At 43.7% G+C, this 22495-nt stretch overlaps 1 protein-coding gene across 2 annotated transcripts in view; it reads right to left on the reverse strand.

Annotated features, from left to right (window-relative positions):
* Nucleotides 1-22495, reverse strand: part of CRYM (crystallin mu) — a 125905-nt gene that overhangs the window by 5767 nt on the left and 97643 nt on the right. For both annotated transcript variants that reach the window (XM_085629115.1, XM_085629114.1), the window contains exons 5-7: nt 20979-21162; nt 9833-9954; nt 4123-4207 (exon numbers count right to left, since the gene is read on the reverse strand). In XM_085629115.1, the coding sequence (XP_085485241.1) occupies nt 4123-4207; nt 9833-9954; nt 20979-21162 (391 nt within the window). The remainder of the gene's footprint in view (nt 1-4122; nt 4208-9832; nt 9955-20978; nt 21163-22495) is intronic.

A 22495-nucleotide genomic window follows, 5' to 3' on the forward strand; every position in this document is an offset into this window, starting at 1 on the left:
CCCTAAAGCGTAAGTCCGTTAGGACTTTTTTGCCACATCAGATTAATTCCTCTAATAAGTCTACGAAAGAAATTTTTAATATTGTCCAGGGCTTTATTAAACCTGAGGCACTGAAAAGCACTATTCCTTCCTCCAAAACTCTCTGTGAAAAACTAGCGACTCTCTTCCAGACAAAAATCCAGGATATTTACTCCTCCTTCCCACTCTCGGGAGCACCAGATGATCCACCTCGTATACTCTAACTAGCATGTGGACAGCTTTTCGCACCCTCAGTCCAGAAGCATCTCTGGTGGAACCTAATAAGATAAAATCAGGCTCTCTTGCGGACCCTTGTCCTGCCAGATTTTTCAAACTACTTGCCCCTTGGCTTCGTCCGGTATTGAATGATATCTGGAACTCCTCGCTGGTGGTGGGGGTTTACCCCTCCAGCTGGAAAAATGCATATGTCCAGCCCATTTTGAAAAAGGAAGATGCAGATCCTACAGAACCCAAAAATGTTAGGCCAATCTCTCTCCTTCCTGCTCCGGCTAAAATTCTAGAAAAGGAAGTCCAGAAGCAACTTAGGGATTTCCTAGAGTCGAATCATCATCTTCACGACTCCCAGTCTGGTTTTAGATCCGGATATAGTACGGAAACGGCTCTGTTGGAAGTGGCAGAGACTATTCGGGAAACTGTAGATCAAGGAATCTGTGTGATGCTGGTGCTGCTAGACTTATCCGAAGCTTTCAACACTGTCGCACAGGATCCTCTTAAACAGACTGAAGGATCTAGGGGTGTCGGTTTGGGTCTGGTTCCGCTCTTTTCCAGAAGGGCGCATGCAGCAAGTGGTCCTCCATCCTCACACCTCTAGCTTCCTCAAGTGTGGGGTCCCACAGGGCTCGGCCTTAAGCCCTACGCTTTTTAATGTGTATCTTACCCCTTTGGCGGCAATAATTGAGAAATACGGGGTGAAGGTCGTCTCATATGCGGATGATACACAACTTGTGTTCTCCTTTAAAGATCGCAGTGAGACGGCCTTTGTTAATTTTAAGCAGTGTCTTTTGAACATCTCATCTTGGATGACAGAGAACTGCTTGAAATTAAATACAGATAAAACAGAAGTCTTGTTTTTCAATCAACCCATCACCCCACGGCCAGAGCTCTGGTGGCCGGTTGAGCTAAATCCGCCTACCTCTGCCAGAAATTTGGGCTTTAAGTTTGACCCACAATTGTCAGGCAAAGTGCAAATTGCCTATGTCTCAGGGCAATGTTTTTGGAAGTTGAAGGCGCTTTGGAGCTTTCTTCACTATCTACCTATGGACTGTAGGAAGACTGTGGTGCACGCATTGGTCACTTCCCAACTAGACTATGCGAACAGCATTTACTTAGGACTCCCTGAGTATCTTCTCAGAAGGCTGCAGATTATTCAGAATGCAGCAGCCTTGGCTTGTGCGAAATGTGCCGATACATTACCATATAACTCCCCACCTGCTCAGCCTTCACTGGTTACCAGTGAAAAGAAGAGTAGAGTACAAAGCTCTCACTTTGGCACATAGAGCAATGAACAACACTGGTCCGCATTATCTGAGGCAAAGACTCCGAAAATACAGTAACAAGAGAGTATTCGGATCAAATGACCAGAATCTTCTGGTCACTCCATGATTTGCAAAGGCCAGGACCGAAGGCCGTTCCTTTACGGTTAAAACCACCACTCTGTGGAACACTATGCTGCAAAATCTAAGGAAGATCAACTCTGAACAAATGTTCAGGAAAGCATTAAAAATATGGCGCTTTGCTCTTCCTTAACTCTCCACCACCGCCTCCCCATGACCGGGTCAACTAGCACTACTAGCGCCGGGACACCTCCATTGGAGGTAGCCGTGCGCTCTGTAAGCTACTTATTATTATTATTATTATTATTAATAATATTACTGGAACCCGGGGACCACTACGGAATCATTATTGAAATCTGAGGTGCCAGAAAACAATGCACAAAATTACAGAAACAAGCATTCATCAAACAAATACACAAATGATGAAATATTTTATTTTGTTCACGAACAAATCTATTTGAAAAAATCAACACTTTCTTTTGATGGGAAGGTTTGAGCTTTTCTAAATTTAATTGAGGCCCAGCATCCACACTAAATTCTTTTCGATGTTCTTGCACTGCTCTCACAAGTCTATCGCATACCAGCTTAATATTTAGCCTTCATTTTCAAATTCCTTTGCATTTACTGTATGTTTTAAAATTTTCAGCTTTACATCGTGCTACTTTTTTTATATACATTTTACTAATTTGTTAATATTTTATTTTTGAATAAGTGTCACGGATTCCCAGGAATCCCTAGATCACAGGTTATGAACCACTGCTCCACCGAGTTTCAAGGAGAAAGTGATCATCTTCCATAGGTGACGTACTTTGACATGCCTATTGCTAACAGGATCAGACCTACATCTCCAGAAGTCTAGGACAAGTGTTCAGTATTTATACTTCAATATGTGACTCTAAGTTACTCAACTAAATTGCCTCTGAAACTCATGTAGCAAAGTAAAAAAAGAAAGCACGTTAAGACGATAGCTTACAAAAAATGAAGATTAAGTCTCCAAATCATATCCTTTGACTAGAGATGCGCTTTTTGGGAGCTGCTGTTCCTCTTCTATAAAACTTTTTATGCATCCATGAGGTACTTTTGAGGAATAACATGTTCATATGTAGAGAAATATCTTTCTCTCTTCTTGCCAACAGGAATGTCAAGAGTGCTAAACAGTGCTTAATTTGAGCCAGTGGTTTCTGGTGCTTGGCATCAGCACTTAATGTCCAACACCTGCACTTCTGACAGCTGCCACATGGTGGCGATGTTTGTGTAATTCAAAAATGTACACAAAAACAGTTGTTAACTAATTCAATATACATTGTAAACCACCAATACCTACCTCCCAAGTCATTCTTATCGTTTTGGGGGTCTTGACAGTCTGAAGTGTCACACTTGTAGCAGTGTGATTGTTAGGAATTGTGAAGGTACTGCAGCGCTGACAGTGACAATGTGTGGTAAAAGTGGCCGTGGCCTACTGATGAGGGCCCTGGCACTTATTTTTTTACAGATTAAGTATTGGTTCAAAATATCTTCCAACCTCTTTGAATGAGGTACAGCTTTGCAGTACTTAGAACAATTACACAGAGCATGTTGCAACAGCTTTTTGGGTACTCCAAGTTTAGAGGCAATTTGTTAGGGCCAGCGAGTGAACTCTGTGATTCCATATGCAAGATAGTTAATATAGTTGGGAGTTTCCAGTAAGGTACCATACCCCATGGGGTTCACTGCGGTACATCACCAAGTACATGGGTAAGGACTTGGAATACTACCCCCTTTGGAGGTGGATGGCATCTTGGCTGCTAAAGGTAGATATTTTATACGGTCTATTAGTGTGGTTGTGGAGTACCCCCTACTGTATATAAAAGGAACTGCAAGTGACTTTAAGCATGTCTGATCTTGTAAAGTAACTCCAAGGTGACGTGTATTATCTTTATGTAGTACATTACAGGTTACTTTATCCCATGTTTATTAGGTGTGTGCCAGGTTGATATAGGCTTGCAAAGTCTTGCGTAGATCCTGATCGGGTGGCTGCCCATAGTTTGGAAAGTTTCCCGCCTTTCCTACAATAAGGCGCTGGTGTAGTATGTCCCCTCAAACTGGGAGCATTTCCTCACGAGTTTTAACTGGGTTTGAAAACGGATGTTTCAATTTCTAGGAAGTTAACCTAAAAACCGAGCTCCTGCCGACCTTAAAATTAGATTGATGTTGGGAATCTTTTTTTTCTCACAACAACTTGAAAAGAGCTAGAAAGTCTTAATTTCCCGATTAAATCACACGCAGAGAACTTCACTGCCTATGGCAAATAATTGTAGCATTCGCGAGATTTCTTAGAAGTTCACAAAAGAAAACCTTGACAAATTCGCACATCCCTCATTGTTATCCTTGTCTGACCTAATCAAGGGCCCTTCAAATATGGTGTTTGCGATGCAAAAATGGCCCTCCCTGCTAATTGTACAGCACCATATGCATCTTAGCCCATAAACAAAAGAGCCATAATGAAGTTACAAGACCAATGTCCCCACACACATAAATGTGCTCTACCTACCCAATGACTTAAACACTGTCGTCTTCTCAGTGAGGGCGGACATTGTGCCATTCACAACTTCACCCAGCTCTGCAACAATCTCTGCCTGTGAAATAAAGGTGCATGTTTCAGTATAATGATCATGGCTTTTACATATTATGTACATTGCATTGATATAGTGAATGGACTAAATTTACTCGGCGGGTGTCACTGTTTCTTTAAATGTCACTTGGGTACCATTCATGACACTATACTTGAGATTCTCAGCTACTGGAAATCTGGGATATGAATCTGTGGGCTTTTGATGATACATTAACCAGGGAGTGCGGAAACCACAGTGTGAATATGAAGTTTAGCTTTTGAAGCATCTGCGGATTTACTGTGTGTTGCAGTGAGGAAGTCACGCCGTCTTTCTACCCAAAAAAGCATTATTTTCATGTACCCTAAAGTGCAGCACGTCAGCAACTCTAAGCATTAAAAATACCAATTGTATTGGTGTTTGCCCCTGTACAGTGCTCCGCTGCCTTTTGGCTCGTTTCATGCTATAGAAATAATTACACATACATACATAGAGAAATGGCAATGAAAAACTTTCTAGCTGACTTGTCAAGAATTTTCAATTCTATTAAGGACACGGAGGCCTCGATAATCCTCTTTTCTTTACTGTAAATTTTCAGCAGCCAATCACAATCAAATAAACAAAAACAAATTTGCCCATGTACCCAAATACGTCACATGTCACATGCCCCAATCACTACAAGGCAACCCATATAAGTATAGATGACTCCATTTTGTGTCCTCTTTGGAACATAACATCATAACAGCAGAAGTCTCCAATGTGAAAACCACATAGTCACCAAAAGTCTAAAGCAATCCAAACATGGATTCAATAACTCCCAGGGACGTCGAGAAACCGAACCGGGCCAGATGCCAAATTCTGAACTGGAGCCTCAGCAGCGTAGGAAGAAGCAAGCCGTACTTGACCTCTTTTTTGATAAGTGAACAGTGATTATAACCGAAATCACTTTCTCACCCATTCTTCTGTTCATTTCCGAAAAAGAACACCGTAAAGCCTGTAAACGGATGTAGGTAATACAAAATGCTTCCAAAATCACAGGGTGGGAAAAGAAATCATCACGTTTCAAAAACGTTGTTATTAAAAATCAATGAAATACATATGAATACATTAACAGCATATATTTGGTGGAATAATCCTTGCCTCTTTGTCCTTAATAGAATTGAAAATTCTTGACACGTAAGCTAGAGCATTTTTCATTCTATGTCAGGACCGGAGGCTCCGATCATGCTTGTTTAAAGCTGTGTTACCACAACAGATGCCACATCCACAATAGGCTTATAGTAAAACCTTAAAAACTTAGATTCGGTACACCAATCTGCTGACCTCATAATGACCTCTATGTGGGAACCTATAGCATACGACTTTGATGCTATGACTCCCCTAGTGGAATGTGCTCTAAAAGCGGAGATGTCAATAGCTGCTTCCGACAGCAACCATCTCATCCATCTGGCTAATGTAGCCGACAACACCGCTCTAAAAGACTTTTGTAAAGGAATGAGCAGTTGGCCACCAGAATCCTGACTCACTTCTGTGGTAGAAGTCTCATATTCTTTTAAACATTGAACAACACACAATTGAGAATTATCCAGAAAAGCCGGGTAGGATACCAACCTGGAATTTGTCTTAGTATGACGTCTTAGTGAACATAACTCCTTCTGGGGAAAACATTGGATTGGAAGGTCAGTGGGTGGGAACAAGAGGACGGGTGGTAGAGTAAGGTCAAGAGGACAGTAGAGAATCAAGGAGAAGGAGTTGTGCAGGGTAATGCTTGTCAGCAGCTCGAGGGGTAAGTGGTGGTGCAGGTCCAGGTGGTGGAAGGTACACAAGATCTTCAGAATACTTTGAAGTTCTTCACCAGGGATTGCACACCAACGGGAAGCATCAGAGGGCACAAAACATGAAGGAAACTGAGCAGAAACCAATTTATTTTCCAACGCACATAAAGAGCCACCCTACACAAGAAGCAGGATTTTGGAGATGAAATTTAGGAAGGTTGGACACAGGTCTGGGACAAAATATCATTTGGGGGTTTAGCACATAACATCAGGATGCCTTTTGTGGTCTCAGGTTGCCTGTGGTCCCTTCAAGAGGGTGCCTTGCCTGGCTGAAAAAACATTCCTATGAGGAGCAGGGTCAGTACTGATTTGCATAAGGCAGGTGTAGTCTCTTCATGTAAGATAAATACTGTTCTCCTGTATCTTGTAAATAGCTGCTCAGCCAGTGTGAGAGTTCCATATGGAATGTTGATGTGACTGGAATGTTGGAGGTTGGTGAGGTGTGAGACAGTTGAGAGGATGGGCTGAGCAGCTAGCAGGCTGCTCCTGGTGGGGCTATTCTATGGACTTAATTAACTTAATAAATATACTATAGATCTATCCTGGCTACGTCTGCTGTGTCACATCAACCTATGGAACCAGGTCACTTCAATTGGCGACGAGGATACTACACATCCTCTTCCTTTTCACTGAAAATTAATAAAACCTAAAATAAACCCAAACTAATAAGCAAACAAATAAATACAGAAATGTACAAAAGATATGAAGAGTCCATAAACCCAGGAATGCATGTAGAAACACATCACGAGAGGGAAAACAGACACACTAAGGAGAAAAGGAAGATGCAAGCATAGATCAACACACTAACACCATCCCCTTCCCCTAATACTGAACAAAGAAAATTGTAAGAAGAGAAATAAGAGCTCACATACAACAAATGAATATGATACCCAGAATAGAATCCAACGGGTAGTAAACCTATGGGTAGAACAACACCCAAGGAAGTACTTCTCACATGAGAAGACTGTGGCGACAAACCAATACGCCACCCCTCATGTGAGGGACACTATGGGACTAAAACCCACGTGAAGAAAAAAAAAACATTGTTTGGAACTGACACCCAAATGTACATAATACGTCACATGGGACTAAAACCCACTGACTTTTGCAGCATGAAAAACCAACATGCAGCACCGTGTGGCATCAAAAGATGGCTACCCACACGGCGCAGTTTACCTTAAGCACAATGCCACGTGGATCCGCTTGAAAGCCATTCATGACGTCTTTGTTACCTGTTGAACAGAGCCCTTTGTGATGTCCGACTTCGAAGCTGACATGAGACGGTTTAAAGCAGGAGCGTGCCGGGAGCCACCCGGCATACATCTCCTGTGCGTGCCGCCATCTTAAGGTTCACTACGTTTCCTGCTGCAGACCGCGATGTATTCCTCTGTCTCTTGCCAACCACGATTAGTTTCCTGCCAACCTTTGTTCAGTCAGTATAGTTCATTATCCTGGTTGAATTCACTTCTGCCGCGTTGCATCTTGGAGACATCTCTTATCAACTTGATTTTAGTTTTGTTTCCCTCAAGTGTCCGTCTTTTCTATTCATCGTTCGGGCAGTGAGTCTTTCAACCCTAGTCACTGGACACTCGTCACCAGTTTCTCTTCAATGTGTCCCTTCAGTTTCAACGTTTGGGGAAAGTTTTTCGTTTCATGTCACCGGACACTCTACATCCGGACTGTGGTTCTAATTCCTGCGGTGAGTTGTTTCTCTAGTACCACGTTTCATCTCCATCTTCTATAGGCATGTTGTCTTCTTCAAAGTACTTTGGTCTGCTGTCAAGTACTCGGTTTCTGTTGGCATAGTATCTGTTGCAGAGTACCATTTTGCACGTTTTCAAGAACTGTTGCAAGCCTCGCCTGTCTATCATCTCGGTGACAGGCACACCTATGTCTGTTTTCATACGATTAGCTTGTTGTGTTGTTTTACAGTACATTTAAAATGTTAGTGTTTGCGCACATTCAGAAAACGTTGTGAATTCTAAAGTCATGTTATGCTTACGCATTTCCTTGTTTTAGATTTTGTATCCCTGTCTTGGGATGGGAGTGGGTTCTCAGTCCCATTTCCCCTCGTCACAGATAGATTTCCCTGTCTAGGGATGGGAGTGGGTTTTAGTCCCATGATCCCACATTCACAGTTATTTTTGGGATGAGTTTCAGCCCCATTTCCAAGTCATTAGTCCCATTTACCCAGTTATGGGGGGGTGAGAGTTCCATCTATGTTACTTGTAATGGATGTCAGTCCCATTTACTCAGTTTTGGGGGGGGTGAGAGTCCCACTTATTTTAGTAGTAATGGGTGTCAGTCTCTTTTACTCAGTTATAGAGGGTGAGAGTCCCACTTATTAAATTCTTTTTATGGGTGTTAGTGTCAAGGGGGTGTTAGTCCCACCTAGGTCATTGTTAATGGGTGTTAGTCGCATATACTTAGTGTTTAGGGGGCGTTAGTTCCACCTAGGTCATTGTTAATGGGTGTTAGTCCCATATACTAAGTGTTTAGGGTGTGCTAGTCCCATCACATATATTCAGTGTTTAGGGGGTAATAGTCCCACCTACGTTTTAGTGTTGGGTTAATCCCATTTACTACTCAGTGTATAGGGGGAGTTGGATCCACCTATGTAAGTCGTATTGGGTTCCAATACATTTTATAGTTTGTTTTAGGGATTTTCTCCTTTATGTATCTTATGTGGTGTCTTTTCAATTTCTGTTTGGTAGTTGGATATTATTTTCGTGTTTTATTAAAAGAGGAGGTTGGTGTTAGTGAGTGAGTTTAATGTTTTTTCTATCTTATTATAAGAGGAGGATGGTGATAGTTCATTCTTATCTTTTCATCCTTTTTCTTATCTTTGTCTGCCGTTTATAGTCTGGGTCCCTTTCGTGGTATAGTTTATTTATATTACCCTTGGGCTTTGGACTATTTATCTTTTGTTTATATTTTGTGTATAGTTGCTTTTAATTTTTAGTATTGTTTGTTGTATTTTCAATTGTAAAGAAGGGAGATATTGTAGTATCTTCATGTAAGATAAATACTGTTCTCCTGTATCTTGTAAATAGCTGCTCAGCCAGTGTGAGAGTTCCATATGGAATGTTGATGTGACTGGAATGTTGGAGGTTGGTGAGGTGTGAGACAGTTGAGAGGATGGGCTGAGCAGCTAGCAGGCTGCTCCTGGTGGGGCTATTCTATGGACTTAATTAACTTAATAAATATACTAAAGATCTATCCTGGCTACGTCTGCTGTGTCACATCAACCTATGGGACCAGGTCACTTCAGCAGGCCTCTGTCTAGAGTGGCACTGTGGGTAAAAAAAACTGATAGCTTACAATACTATTGAGAGCTATTTTTAGAAGATCGGTTATTTAGATGGAAACACCCAAAGGGTTTCAACTAAAGAATGGGATTGGAGGAAACATTCTTCATATGCAAGTATGCTTTGGACCACTGTGCTTCCATCAGATCACTTTCCAGATTGAAATCTCATTTCAGTTTTATGCCTAGATTATCCTGATCAAGAAAGCATACATTGTATTGCATGGCCAGGGTGTACCGATGATACAAAGCATACACTGTATTGCATGGACACTGTGTACTGCCTTATAGAAAGTATACACTGTATTGCATGGACATTGTGTACTGCTCTTACAAAGCCCACACTGTATTGCATTAACTCTCTGTACCACTGATAGAAAGCATATACCGTATTGCATGGACAAGTACTGGTGGCAGAGAGTATATCCTCTGTTGCATAGACATGTACTGCCTATAGAAAGTGTACACTGCTCCAGGTTCAGCAGGACACACTCGCTTGTAAGACTTTACCCCTGATTGCAAAATGTCTCCTGACTCCTGTGAAGCTGCCTCCCTGGAATCCACATAGAGAGCACAGCTCTTCATCAGCTCATCGTCCAGCTCCCTCCAGTCAGGTTTGCAGGCCCCAACAGCTGCAACACAAACAGCACTGAGCATCATTTAATACAGTCTAACTAAGAAACATCTCAACAAACAGACGCTTACCTATGTATCTGCTAAGAGTGAAGATGTAGTCATGTATTCTTTATAAAGGACACTATGCACACAACAGCTACATACACATTCATCCGTTGAGCAACATTTAGGAAATACATAAATCATGATGGTTACTGTAATTTGACTGCATAACATTTATTGCTGTTGGGCCTGCCCCTTTTTGCAGGGTTATCTCCAAACGTATTGCTTTCTTCCTCCTATTTTCTGTTGACTTGTTTTTGTTGGCTTTAGGACTCTGGGAGCTTTACCACTGCTGATCAGTGCTAAAGTGCATACGCTCTCTGTATAAATTGTGATTATGATTGGTTATTAATGATTGGCATATTCGATTTACCGGTAAGCCCCTAGTTAAGTGCACTTTGTTTGCCCGGGGCCTGCAGCACTGATTGTGCCACCCACACAAATAGCCTTTCAAATGTGTATCAGACCTGCCACTGCAGTGTCTGCACGTGCAGTTTTAAACTGCCATGTTGACCTGGCAAGCGCACCCACTTGCCAGGCCCTAACCTTCTTTTTTCTTACATGTAAATCACCCCTAAGTTAGGCCCAAGGTAGCCCCATGGCCAGAGTGCAGTATATGTAAAAGGTAGGACAAGTAGTGGTGTGATATACATTTCCTGATAGTAGAATACAGTGCATTTCGTTTCTTGCTATTGAAAGGCTGACTTTATCATAGGTGATTATCGGAGCTGCCTTGTAACATTTTACAAGTGTAACTTTCAATTGGGAAAAGATAGAGAAATGGAGTTTACGTTCCCTGAACTCAGAATTTAAAAATAGATCTTTTAGTGAAGGTGTTTTTTTAGATCATGTGCCTGAAAATGTCGCTTTTAGATCTGTGTGACTTTTAGAAAGTGGGAATTTCTCTTGTTTAACCATCCTTTGCCTCTGCCTGCTTCTGGAGTCACTGTCTGGTTTTAGACTGATTGGGGCTGTTTGTGCCTTCACTCCAGACACTCACACAAAGTGAGATCAGGAGTGCCTTGCATATGCTGATGAGCCTTCCTGAGAAACAGTGGTGGGAGAAGTTGTCACTACCACCTGAATATGCTGTGGCTGCCTTGCACAATGCTGTCTCCACCCCCTGTAGCGTGGCTGGACCAGGGAGGACGGAACTCTTACAAAGACTTCAAAGGGAAAAAAGGGTATAAGTATTAGACCTAAAACCCCAGAACTTTAGAATACTTCTGGAATCAAAAGAAACCTCTGACAAGGAGAAGAGCTGAATCAGTGCTAATAAAGCAGTTTCCCCTACAGGAAAGAGTGTGTTTGCTGCTTGCCTGCAAGATTGTCCTAGCACTCTAGTAGGCAGACTGGAGAACTTGCTTTCAGGCGCTGTCACAAGTTGGACAGTGAAATTAACTTAGTACAATTTATGAATAAGGTATTATATTGCCCAGTATGCCTGTGTGGAATGAGTAATAAGTGTGCTGCAGTGTATTCTGTCTGTTTCCAACTTTTCTTTTTAAGCAGACGTACAGGGATCTGAAACCAGCAAAAAAGGTGGTGGAACTGGCGATGTTTCATATCTGCTTGCTGCATAATAAAAGACAATAATTTGCCCACTCATACTGCCAAATCCATTCTGGAGCATTGACAGAAGAACGTCTGCTGTCACAAGGATTTTAAGTCTACAAACTATGCAGTGGACATGTAAGACTGCACTCTATGAACTTTTTGCTCACTGTGGTTTAACTTATGAAAAAGCATGGAAATGTTGTTGCCTGGAGGCCAACTAAAATATTTACATGCAACACTATAATAAATAATAGGTCAATAATCCTTAATCTTATGTTTCGAACTCAAGATGAGTAACAAGATCATCATCAGGACTTGATAATCTAAGTAAAGCTAAGCACCAAAGTCTAGAGAAAGGAATCCAAAGCAGAATGAATAAAAGAATATGATACACACCATTTGGTAACTGGGCAATGCCAGAAGAGCTTGCCCAAAAGCAGCTTTGGCAATTTCTTTGTTAAAATATGGGCTATCTCTGTTGTCAAAGGAGGCTGGTTTCTTAAAGATTAGTGCATTGCTAAAGTAAGGGTTGATGCAGATGAGGATGCTTGAGACAAGTGACAGGCAAATACGTTCAGAAGCCGAAGGTAAATGTTTACACACTTATACCTTTTAAAAACACTTAATCTAAAATGCCTACATACACTAGGGGAACCAGTCCATGGAGCAGCGTGAGCTTCACACCAATGGTGGCTGCCTGGTTTACTCCCCATAGTGTGGAGGAAACAGCCGGACACCCAACAGTTGGACACGCATGAATGCATGCACACACAAGTACCGCCTCTAATACATTATCACAAAATTTCTTTAATGGATAAACGCAATAACCCAATTACAGGTTCCTTAATATCCTATAGATTTTTTGACACTTTTACAGGCCAAAGGTGACTAAATTGTATCATACTCACAACTTTTTCTGAAAGTGTACCACCAGGTACTGCTAAAACAGTGTTTCGCGAAAAGCCAAATTGAATTTGTGAATGCGAACCATTATTCATTTTCACGCCACAACATAATTAATGACGCAAGCAAATTCTTAGATGACCTCTGCAGAAAGCGTACATGGTGAACAGATTTGCTTCTCAAAAATGGTGACATTAGTGTGCATTATGCAGAGTGTGAAGATTCCCCAAACATCCCCATATTTTTAGGGGATTTGGGAAGAACGAATTTATGTGCATGCTTTGCATTAGTAGGGATCAGGCAACATATTAGATAATACACAAATTGTAGTCTAAATAGATTGCTTGTTCCTTTGAAATATTTGGACAATTAAAGCTAGGTTTTAAGACATCAGTATAAAATTATTTATAACAAAATTAACATACGCACAACATTTACTGATGGGAAAAAGAGCTTTATGCATGCTTAATTAATGAAGAATAAAATGCAACGCGACTAAAACCCACTTTAAACTGGAAATTGCTTTTGCGCATGTGCAAACCAGAATGACGTAGACAACAACGTGACTAACCCGTTTGAGAGGGAAAACTCTCACGGATGCGCAGGAATTACTAACATTAGGTCATGAGACACCGCATGCCTGGCATATGCTTGCCTGAATTTAAAGAGAGCTGTTGCTGCTAATGCTTTCGCTTAAAGATAGAGAAAATAACATGGGATAGAGTAGAAGTGGGTGGTGAACAGTGAAAATCACATATTTGAGAAATTAACATCGGTTTATGATACCTTTATTAATAGTGTACGTTTGGAGGGAGGAGCCAAGATGGCGATGGCGACCGGAGCAGACGCTTGAGCGCCCGGCTCCGTCGGCCCGTGGCCTCGGACTATCATCCTGATTCCTATCCTCGCCGATTCTCGAGGTGAAACGTGTGCGACGACGCGCTGTCCACGCCGCCGCTTCCCCGAAGTCTCGGCCTGCCCGGATGCCGGAGTTCTTGGTGCTTTTGTTCTCCGCCCTGGACCCCTGCTCCATTGTTGCCTTTGCCGGCCCCCTGGAAGCTCCGCAGTCACCGGACCCGCTAGCGCAAACCCGAGCCGCGCGGTCCCGACCTCACCTCACACCACGGACTGTCGCCAGCTGAGCCTGGGGAGGGACGGCCAGACACCTCCTGCACCCTGCGCCTGAAGGGCTGGGGCTGTAAGGTAAGCCCCGGTGCGGCGGGTCTCCTGCCCCGATCTGTGGACCGCGCTGTGGGAGGCTGCCGACCCCCTTCTTCTATTGCCTAGTCGGCTGCAAAGAGAACCCGAGGCGACTGTTGGCTTTCCCTGTTGCGGCGCAGACCTGAGGGGAACTGACTCCTTGCTACGACCCCCCCCCTGGCCATTGTACCGTCCGGCGGTAAAACATGACGTTGTTTGCCTGCTCGCGGCTGGGGGGTGATACTCCGGTCTTGCCCGCTGCCCGCTTCGCCCTCCCTCCACCAGACACCAGCTCCACAGTGCCGTCCCGGATTGCTGCCGATGTGGGGGTGCAGCTTCCGCTGACATGCGGCTCCGTTCTGGCTGTCCTGCGGGACTTTCGTCTACAACTGTGTGCTGGCTTGCAGGCGCTGAGTGAGCAGTTTGACTCCATGCTGTCGGCTGCGGGTCGTGAGCGCTCCGTTTGTCATCAACACGGCGTGGGTCTGCCAGTGCTTTTGTCCTCTTGCGGGGACGCAACGGCTGTGTGTGATCGTGCTCCACTGGTGCCTGCAACTGGCTTTCCCGGCACCCAGGATCAATTGCTCTCCAGCTCAACAGCGGATACTTTGTTTCCCCGTTCATTGCTGCCTGCTTCATTGTTGCCTGCCTCACCGCGTCTGCAAGAGTATCCAGCTGAGCAACACCTAACATCCTCGAGGAATCGTTCACGGTGGCCTACTGCTTCTTTTCTGTGGAACTCCTGTACTTTACATGCCATGTCTGGACTTTATGTGGTGCACAAAGGGACCTCTACAGATGGTCGGCGGCCATTTTGTGATTCTACTTCACCATCTTCTCCCAAGCGGCCATATTGTCTTTGTCTGCACGGGGTGCGGGGCCTTCATGTAGGGGCTGGCTTAATCTCAAGCCCGCGATCGGGCCAGGGCTAGACTGATTTATATCGCCATGGTTTCACGGATGGGCTGGACTGGGACTGGAACTGTATGTATATGTTGTGCGCACTCGTCGCGATCTGTCTTCCTTCATTTATATTGTTGTGACAATTCATTTTCACACGACCGCTTTTGGTGTAGTGGGTTCTCAGTGTGTGGAGGCCATAGATGGACGATGGTTTAGGGCGCTCTGATGATACGTAGGCTCCTCCCCACTTTCTTCTTTTTGGGAGTTTAGATTAGAATAGTCCTATTCTTTTCTCACCCCCTTTATCATAGGTGTAATGTTTTCTTATCTTTCTTTACTCTATTCTTACTCTCTTTCTTGTCTATATTTCGGGTTTATTGGGCGACAGGCACTATGCTGGGGGGGGGGCAGGCCGTAGCCTCCGCATTGGTGTAGGGTGGGGGGGTAATTTACTGTTTCTAATTAGTTCTATGGGCCTTTTTTTCTTTTTATGTTTCTGCGCTATACTTGTTTCGATTCTGGGTCCGGGTGTGGGGTTGACTGAGTGGGGGCGGCACTGGAGGGGTGCGTAATTGCTCATGTGACTATCCTGTTATATAACTGCATTGCCTCACTGCCTGAGATTTTACTTCCATTGCTGTTTTAATGATGCTGCTGCTCTCCCGTGTGGTGAAGATATCGTGCGGACTCGAATCTCCTTGGTTCTTATTCTTCACTGACTTTTTCCCTGATAAAATTATTTTGAAAAACTTTAAAATTAACCTTCACTTCTCCTCCCCCTGGTGTCAAGGATCTCTCCAGTGTATAATTCATAAATCGTTGCTAATCTTGACCGTTGAAGCACAGGGGCCGTAATGTTTGTATCAGTGCTTAACCGTATCGTGGCCGGCCTGAAGGTTGTAGGCCCGTATTTGTTCTTTTAATATGCACGAATAAAGGTTTTCAAAAATAAAAAAAATAAAAAAAATAGTGTACGTTTGGGCCTTAAGTGGCATACAAGAGAAATAGATGGCGATGAAAATGGATGCGAGCTAGACATGCACAGTGTAATAGTGATGTGACCCGCTGACCATTTTACTGACAGGCTGCCAAAAGCCAAGGACAGCTACCGTGTGAAAACTCTTCTCAACTGTGGAACTGTATTAAATGTGTTTTGATTTGTAACATTAAATGCATGAGAATGGAAGTAAGACAGAATAATAAATGAGCTAAAGGGGATGGGTTTGTTAGACAAAGAGTTCATTAAAAAAGTGAGTGTGTCAGCATGAGGTGATGACAACTCCCCTGTCCCTGCCCAATCAAAGTCCGTAATCCATCGATATTAGAAACGTTTGAGGGTGGGGCATGCAGAAATCAAGACTATAACTAGAGTGACTAAAATTATTAGTAATCATTATTGAGTCGACTTTGCTGAGAGAGAGAGGCGAGAGCTGCTGCTGATGAGAAGGAGAGAACAGACTGGGAAGATTCATAACCGAATGACAATCTAATTAGATTGAAGATTCCGGAAGAATATCGAGGAGGGAGAGAGTGTAAGAGAGGGATGCGCCCTGGTGCGTCGGGTCTATAGAGAAGTTTAGTAGGTATTTCCCTGTCCTGAACCTGTCCTATAGTCTTTGTCTCCTGATTCCTAATCAGGGGACCTCCACCAGTCCTTTGGCCAGAGGGCTGGATTTTTCCTGTTATCACCATGGGTAATTATTATTCTGTCCTTAAATTTGCATATCTTTTGCAAATGAATGATTTATTATGCCTTTTGTCTCTTCAACTATCCACTCTTAATGCATTGATTTGTTGAATGATTCTGTGAATTGAATGTATTGCTAGATTAATTTTCTCTCCCATGAAAGTGATGGAGTTTGCACTGTGAATTTGTACTGATGAGCGTTCATTTATGACTGAGATTCGATAAAATTACCCAGAGTAGTGGTTATTTCACTGAAATCTGCAAATTAGTTAGTTAATTGTTCATATCACCATCAACTACTTAACTAATGGTCCATTGACCAAAGGAAGGGTGTTGATCTGTGAAGATTAGTTAGACATTGAATAACATTTCTACTGTGGGTTAACTAATTAAGATCAAAGTGAATTATAAATCTTGACTCCCAGCGAAACAGCCAGGAAACTTGATTGAGTATATGGGCCCATTCAAATTTTTGTGGACTATGATTTGTTCGTCCCTGGCTTTCCGCTGGATCACACACACTACAAAATTATTGGCTTAAGGCACCTAGCCAGACAAAAAAAAGCAGCAAATCTAACAAGCTACACGCAGCGGTACTGAATTATCAATGTGGGTACAGGCTTAAAGAATGATGAGAAACGTTTAACTGCTTTCCTGTAGAAAAACTGTGTAAACATCTGTTCAATATCTCCTCACTGAGATATTCTTATCTGGGGATTCAAAACAACAAACCTGCAGCCTTGTGTCTCTCGACATGTCCATGGATTTACTTGGTGAGTTGCAAAATTCTTATATGGGAGCCTGCAATCTCTATATAAAAACCTGTCTCTAATTTCCTTAAAACAGGCAACATGTGACGTCTCTGGTCACCAATAATAAAGAAATTATGTAGTTGCACAACTGTAATAACTTACTAGAGTTCAGTTCTGAAATCATAATGGCTACTGCCCAAGCCGGTAGTCAAAGTGAAAGGCAGGTCACAAAGCATAATTAAAGCTGCAGTTCAAAGACTGAAAACGTAACCAGGCTTTTCCTTGTTCTGCTCTGTTTTTCTAGATGAATAGTGATAAGCAGAAAGGAGATATAACCTGTTTAATTTCTTGCACGTTTTAGATAACAATAGGAAAGATAGAATCTCTGCATGTTTCAAAACATTCTGAGCTGCAGCATTTGTTTTTCAAAATCTGACAAGTTTCAAACATATTCTAATATTGATTTAAAACAAATGACTAACTACTTTTTGGTGCGTTTAATCTTGCACTAGAGTTTCTACTTTTATTCTTCATGTTTGCCAACATCCTATCTCTTTCATGTGACCAACACACCAAGGATTTAGGCAGTTTGTGGGAAGGGTGATGGTGTGACCATATAGTATAAGGAATAAAGTACCCCTGGTGTACATGTTTAGGGTAATGTAAGCCACTCTGTATTACGTGGCCGTATAAAGGAACTCAGCCTTCAGCCTTGTTCTCTTATATAATCATGGAACTCCTCTGTGACTTGCAATATATTTCTAATATACAGCCAGGGTACTTTAGCCCCTATGTAATGCACTGTAGGTGGTATGTATTTTTTAAACAACTGGGTTGACACTCCAAAAGAAGTTCTAGCATTCACAACTATACAAATTGCTATCTTAAGTGTAGATTTATAGATCTGAACCAGTTGACAGCTTCCAGAGGATTTCACCACTTGTCAATCCACTTTGAATTCAAGCTCGAATTAATGTAACCAACTGTTAAACGTTTGTATCGGAGAATGTAGGAAAGTAGGATCTGCTTTTATGGTTACTCCCACTTTCTACTTGATTTAATGCTGCTTCAGACTAGTCTGAATGGGATCCCAGTCTCTGTGCTTTCTCCCCTCAATTGGTTTGATAAGTACTTAGGTACATCACAGATTGGGCACTGGTGTAACCTTATCAGTCCCTAGTATATGGTACTAAGGTACCCAGGGCATAGGTACACCAGGGGTCCCCCATGGGCTGAAGCATGTATTATGACACCCATGGCAGACCACTCAATGTGTAACTACAGGCTTGCCATTGCAGCCTGTGTAACCTGGTGCTAGCATATATATAGGTTTACCTATATCTGAGGTCACTACACTTATAACCTATAAAAAAACCCTTGAGCAGGCCTTTCAATCCTGAAGGCAGGGGCCTCGGATCTAAGTGTGAGGGTGTCCCTGCATGAGCAGGACACCCCTACAACCTACGGAGTCCATTCTCCCGGGTTGTAAGTGAGACAGCCATATAACGTATAGAGGGGCACAGGGTCATTATGCGATGACCATCTCGAAACTGGTGGTAACAAATCCTATCATGTTTGGTATCGATCATGTTGGAATCATACCCCCACACCGTAAACAGTGTGGGAGGTATGATTCCATGCACCGTAAAGCTCCTTTGGGAGGCCCTCGGTGCTTCCAATACCAGTCTTCCAGACCCGGAAAGCAAGCTAGGGCTGCTGTCGGCCAGAGACATGTTTCTGCCCTCCTGCTGCTGAGCCAAGCTCAGGCAGGGGAAGGCGGAACAATAGGTATCCTGCGGTATGACCACCTCCCAGACTGGGTTTAGTATATTGGGGCAGGATGGGGCGCTTGCCAGCCCCACATAGTCTGCTTGCTGGGCACACTTAGTGCCCTCCATGCATAGTCCAGTCCAAACCAGTTCAGGGAGCTGTTGGCTCCAACTCTGTCATTAAACTGTATCCTCCCCCTTGTCCAGCCCCTCCTTAGGGAAGTATCCCTGAATCATCCAAACCCTTTCCTTAGGCTATTTAATGGCTTACCTGTGGGTGGGTCCCTAGATTTGTCTTGGGACAAGATTCCTTTCAGACACCACTTCTTCAACCGTCTGGGCACTCTGGACTTCGCTCTTGGCATCAAGGCTGCAACCGGGAAGACTCCTGCTGCTCCTGGTTTCATCGCCATGCACGACTGCTGCAACGTCCGTGCCTGTGCACCATGCAGGAACCTTTCATGGCCTGTGGACATCCAAGACACCTGAAGGAATCTCCCTTGAAGTGAAGGAGTCACTACCCCTGCATCTGCAGGCACCGTAACTAAGCTGACCGGTCTGCTGATCCTGGGCTCCCACGGACTCCGAAAGGCTCAGCAACACAGGTTGTGGGGCTTCACATCCCTCACATCCTTCGAGGCCTGCCCTATCCTCTCACCAAGTTTGAAGTCAGTATCCCTCGTCAAAGCCGCAGGAACCGAAGCCCTGTGCACCGCGTCGACTTGCAGTTGCAAAGGCTTGTTTGCTTCCTTCCACCAAGATCTTCGGGCCCCAAGTAGCCCCAACCTCAGGCATCTCCAGTGACCAAGATCTTCATCCTCATCGCATCACTTGCACCGTGGTCCTGCATCTTTGGTGAGCTGTTCGAGGTCCTCTTGCGACTCCAGTGCTTCCGGCCTGTGGGTCCTCTTGAGGGTCATATTTGAATTCTTTGGGTTCCCCGGATTGCTGGGGGCCTGCCCTGACTCATCTGCCTGTGGTGAGTCTCCTGGACTTTACTGGTCCTGACATTGTACCTTCTCAACTTCCACGTTGGTTGCAGTAGCCAAGGCTTGTTGGTGCTCCCGCCGGATACTGACCCCTCAACTCTCAACATCCGACGTGGGACAGCTCATGAATGGCTTCTGGACTTCCATAGCGTTGCCTGGTCCACACTGCTGCACTTTCAAGGTCACAATCAGCTCTCCTGCAACACTCAACATCGGTGGGTATTCGTCTTCCATGCCTCCTGGTTCCTCCTGATTGGCATAGACTCTTTCCCCTCTGTTTGCAGGTTCTTCACATCTTGAATCCACCTTTGGGTTCAGCCGGACACTTTCACCTTCTGCAGCAGCGGCATCTTAATGAAGTCCTCCATTGGATTCGATGGCAGTTTCCGCTGCCACTTCACAGCTATGCACCCAGCTTCCCTGGTGCAGGTATCCTGGTTCCTAAGGTATCCACAGGTGCGGTAGCTCTCCAACCTTCTGCCTTCCACGGGGTTCCTTCAGGATCCGCTGGGAAGGGTCCTTATTATTAAAATTGTAACCGTGACTTACCCATTGACTTCCATTGATCCATGGTCGTGTTCCCACTGCACACACTCTCCTCGGGGATCGTGGATACTTACCTCAGGAGGTTCCTTGGGTCCCCTGCACTTCTACGTCTTCTGGGTATAGTATTGACTTGAGTCGTGGTTTGCATACCACTAATTTAGTATATGGTTTGGTCTTCCCCTGGCGACCACTGTGTATTACGTGCTACTTCTATTGAAAAGTATTGGGTGCATTGTGTATATCTCCGGCTAGGAGATATCTGTATGTGTTAGTGATTGTCTTATAATAAATACATATTTTTATAAATACACTGTGTGGTTGTGGTTCTTTTTCACTTAATCTATATCTATAAGATTATGTTCTGGTAAAACAAGCTGCTTTACACTCCTTCTGGACTGAGCCTGAAGGCTGCTCTCCACAGCTACCACTTAGAGAGCTTTCTAAGGTTGTCTAAGACCACTAAAATCATCATAAGGGTTGTCTGGATTGGTGCAAGGTGCCCACTTACATAAGTGTACACCATATACCAAGCCAGCTTCTCACAGAGAACATTTAAAAAATGAGTTTGTTTTTTCACCTATTCTTTACCACACGCGTGATACAATTCTACTGGCCTTCTCTCCTAAACAAAACAATGAACATAACATAAAATTATAAAAGTATTGGACTTACCATTTACATGTGCACCTGGTTTTACCCATTCTCCAAATAAAACCGGTTTTGTTGCCATAGTAACTGTGATAATGACATCGGCACCAGTTACAGCTTCTTTGGCAGAATCACAGACCACTATATCTCCCGTCATGCTTCTGGCAAACAGCTCAGCATTCTTTCTGCTGCGACTCCATATTCTCACCTTTAACACAGGACATAAGACATCATCATTGTTGGGGCAGCTAAGCCCCATTATCTGAATTGTGTATATCTGGGGAACTAAATGAAGGACATCACCTGGAATGGCGGAAGATCTTGATACACAATTTACATATGATAATAAAACATCTTCACTACAGCCTGCATACGAATGCTTAGGAAGCTAAGTGCATTAGGCTCCTGCCACAGTCAGTAGCAACCGGTGTGTTGATAGAGTGGCGGGGAGGGGGACTTTGTGACAGACAGACAGACAGACCGACGAGACAAATAAAAAATTAAAAAATACTTACCTGCCACATCACGCCCCTCTCTTCTCCAGGCACAAGCTCCCAAAGTACACTGCTACTAATCCTGATGCTGCTTTCATGCTGCTGAAAGCAGCGTCAGGATTGGCCCGAGCGCCGATGATTTGCACACCCCATTAGACTGGGAGCTTGTGCTTGCTCTCTTCAACCCGGCAACGCAGCTCGGGTTGGAGAGCGCTTCAGTGCGCATGACGGTTTGGCCGGCCTGAGACAGCCGGCGAAACCATCATGTGCACTGAGTAGCAGTGCAACCACTCCTCCACCAAACTATCATCGCCACGGCCACAAGCCTTGGCACTGAAAGAAAAAATAAAACGATAATAAACAAGCATTTATTATCATTTTATATTTCACTTTTTGGCTGCTTGCAGGTGGGGCGACATTCTTCCGCCATAGCAGAGGACCCGCACCTGGCGTAGTCATTTTGACCACCTACAATTTATTGAGGTTTGCTTTAGATGTCCCCACCAGGAAAGCACTACTGTAATCAATTTTTATGCTGATACAGTTCTCGCAAAAGCAGATCAGCCTTTCTGGGAGAGAATCCTTTGTGGGACAAAAGCTCATGCAATAGCTTGGATAGTAACTGGATGACTTGGTGACAATGTTTATCTGATTACTATTCTGGGTACTAGCAAAATGCACCACCAAGGTTTTATTCTCATTTTACTGAATGGAATATCTGTTCTCCCTGTCTAAAATCAGTGATAGCAGAGATTCTGGGTTATTGACTATGGGTCATTGACCAATGATTGGTACCAGCAATTGGAAACTTCGGTTTGGTGGCATGTGTGCCCAACTGGTGTATGCTCATGCACTCCGAGGCGATTAGAATCGTACCAGCAACTCTCTGAATGCCAGCTATAGTATTCTAAGAGAGGTCAGACCCAACCTGAGTGTCATGTGCATAAATCTGGAAACTTATCCCCATGTTAAGGAACATTTGGTAGAGAGTGTGAATGTAAATATAAAAAAACAGCAGAAAAAAGCATACATCCTAGGGAACCCACC

This window comes from Triturus cristatus, chromosome 10 (genome assembly GCF_964204655.1).
Source record: "Triturus cristatus chromosome 10, aTriCri1.1, whole genome shotgun sequence".
Taxonomy (NCBI): domain Eukaryota; kingdom Metazoa; phylum Chordata; class Amphibia; order Caudata; family Salamandridae; genus Triturus; species Triturus cristatus.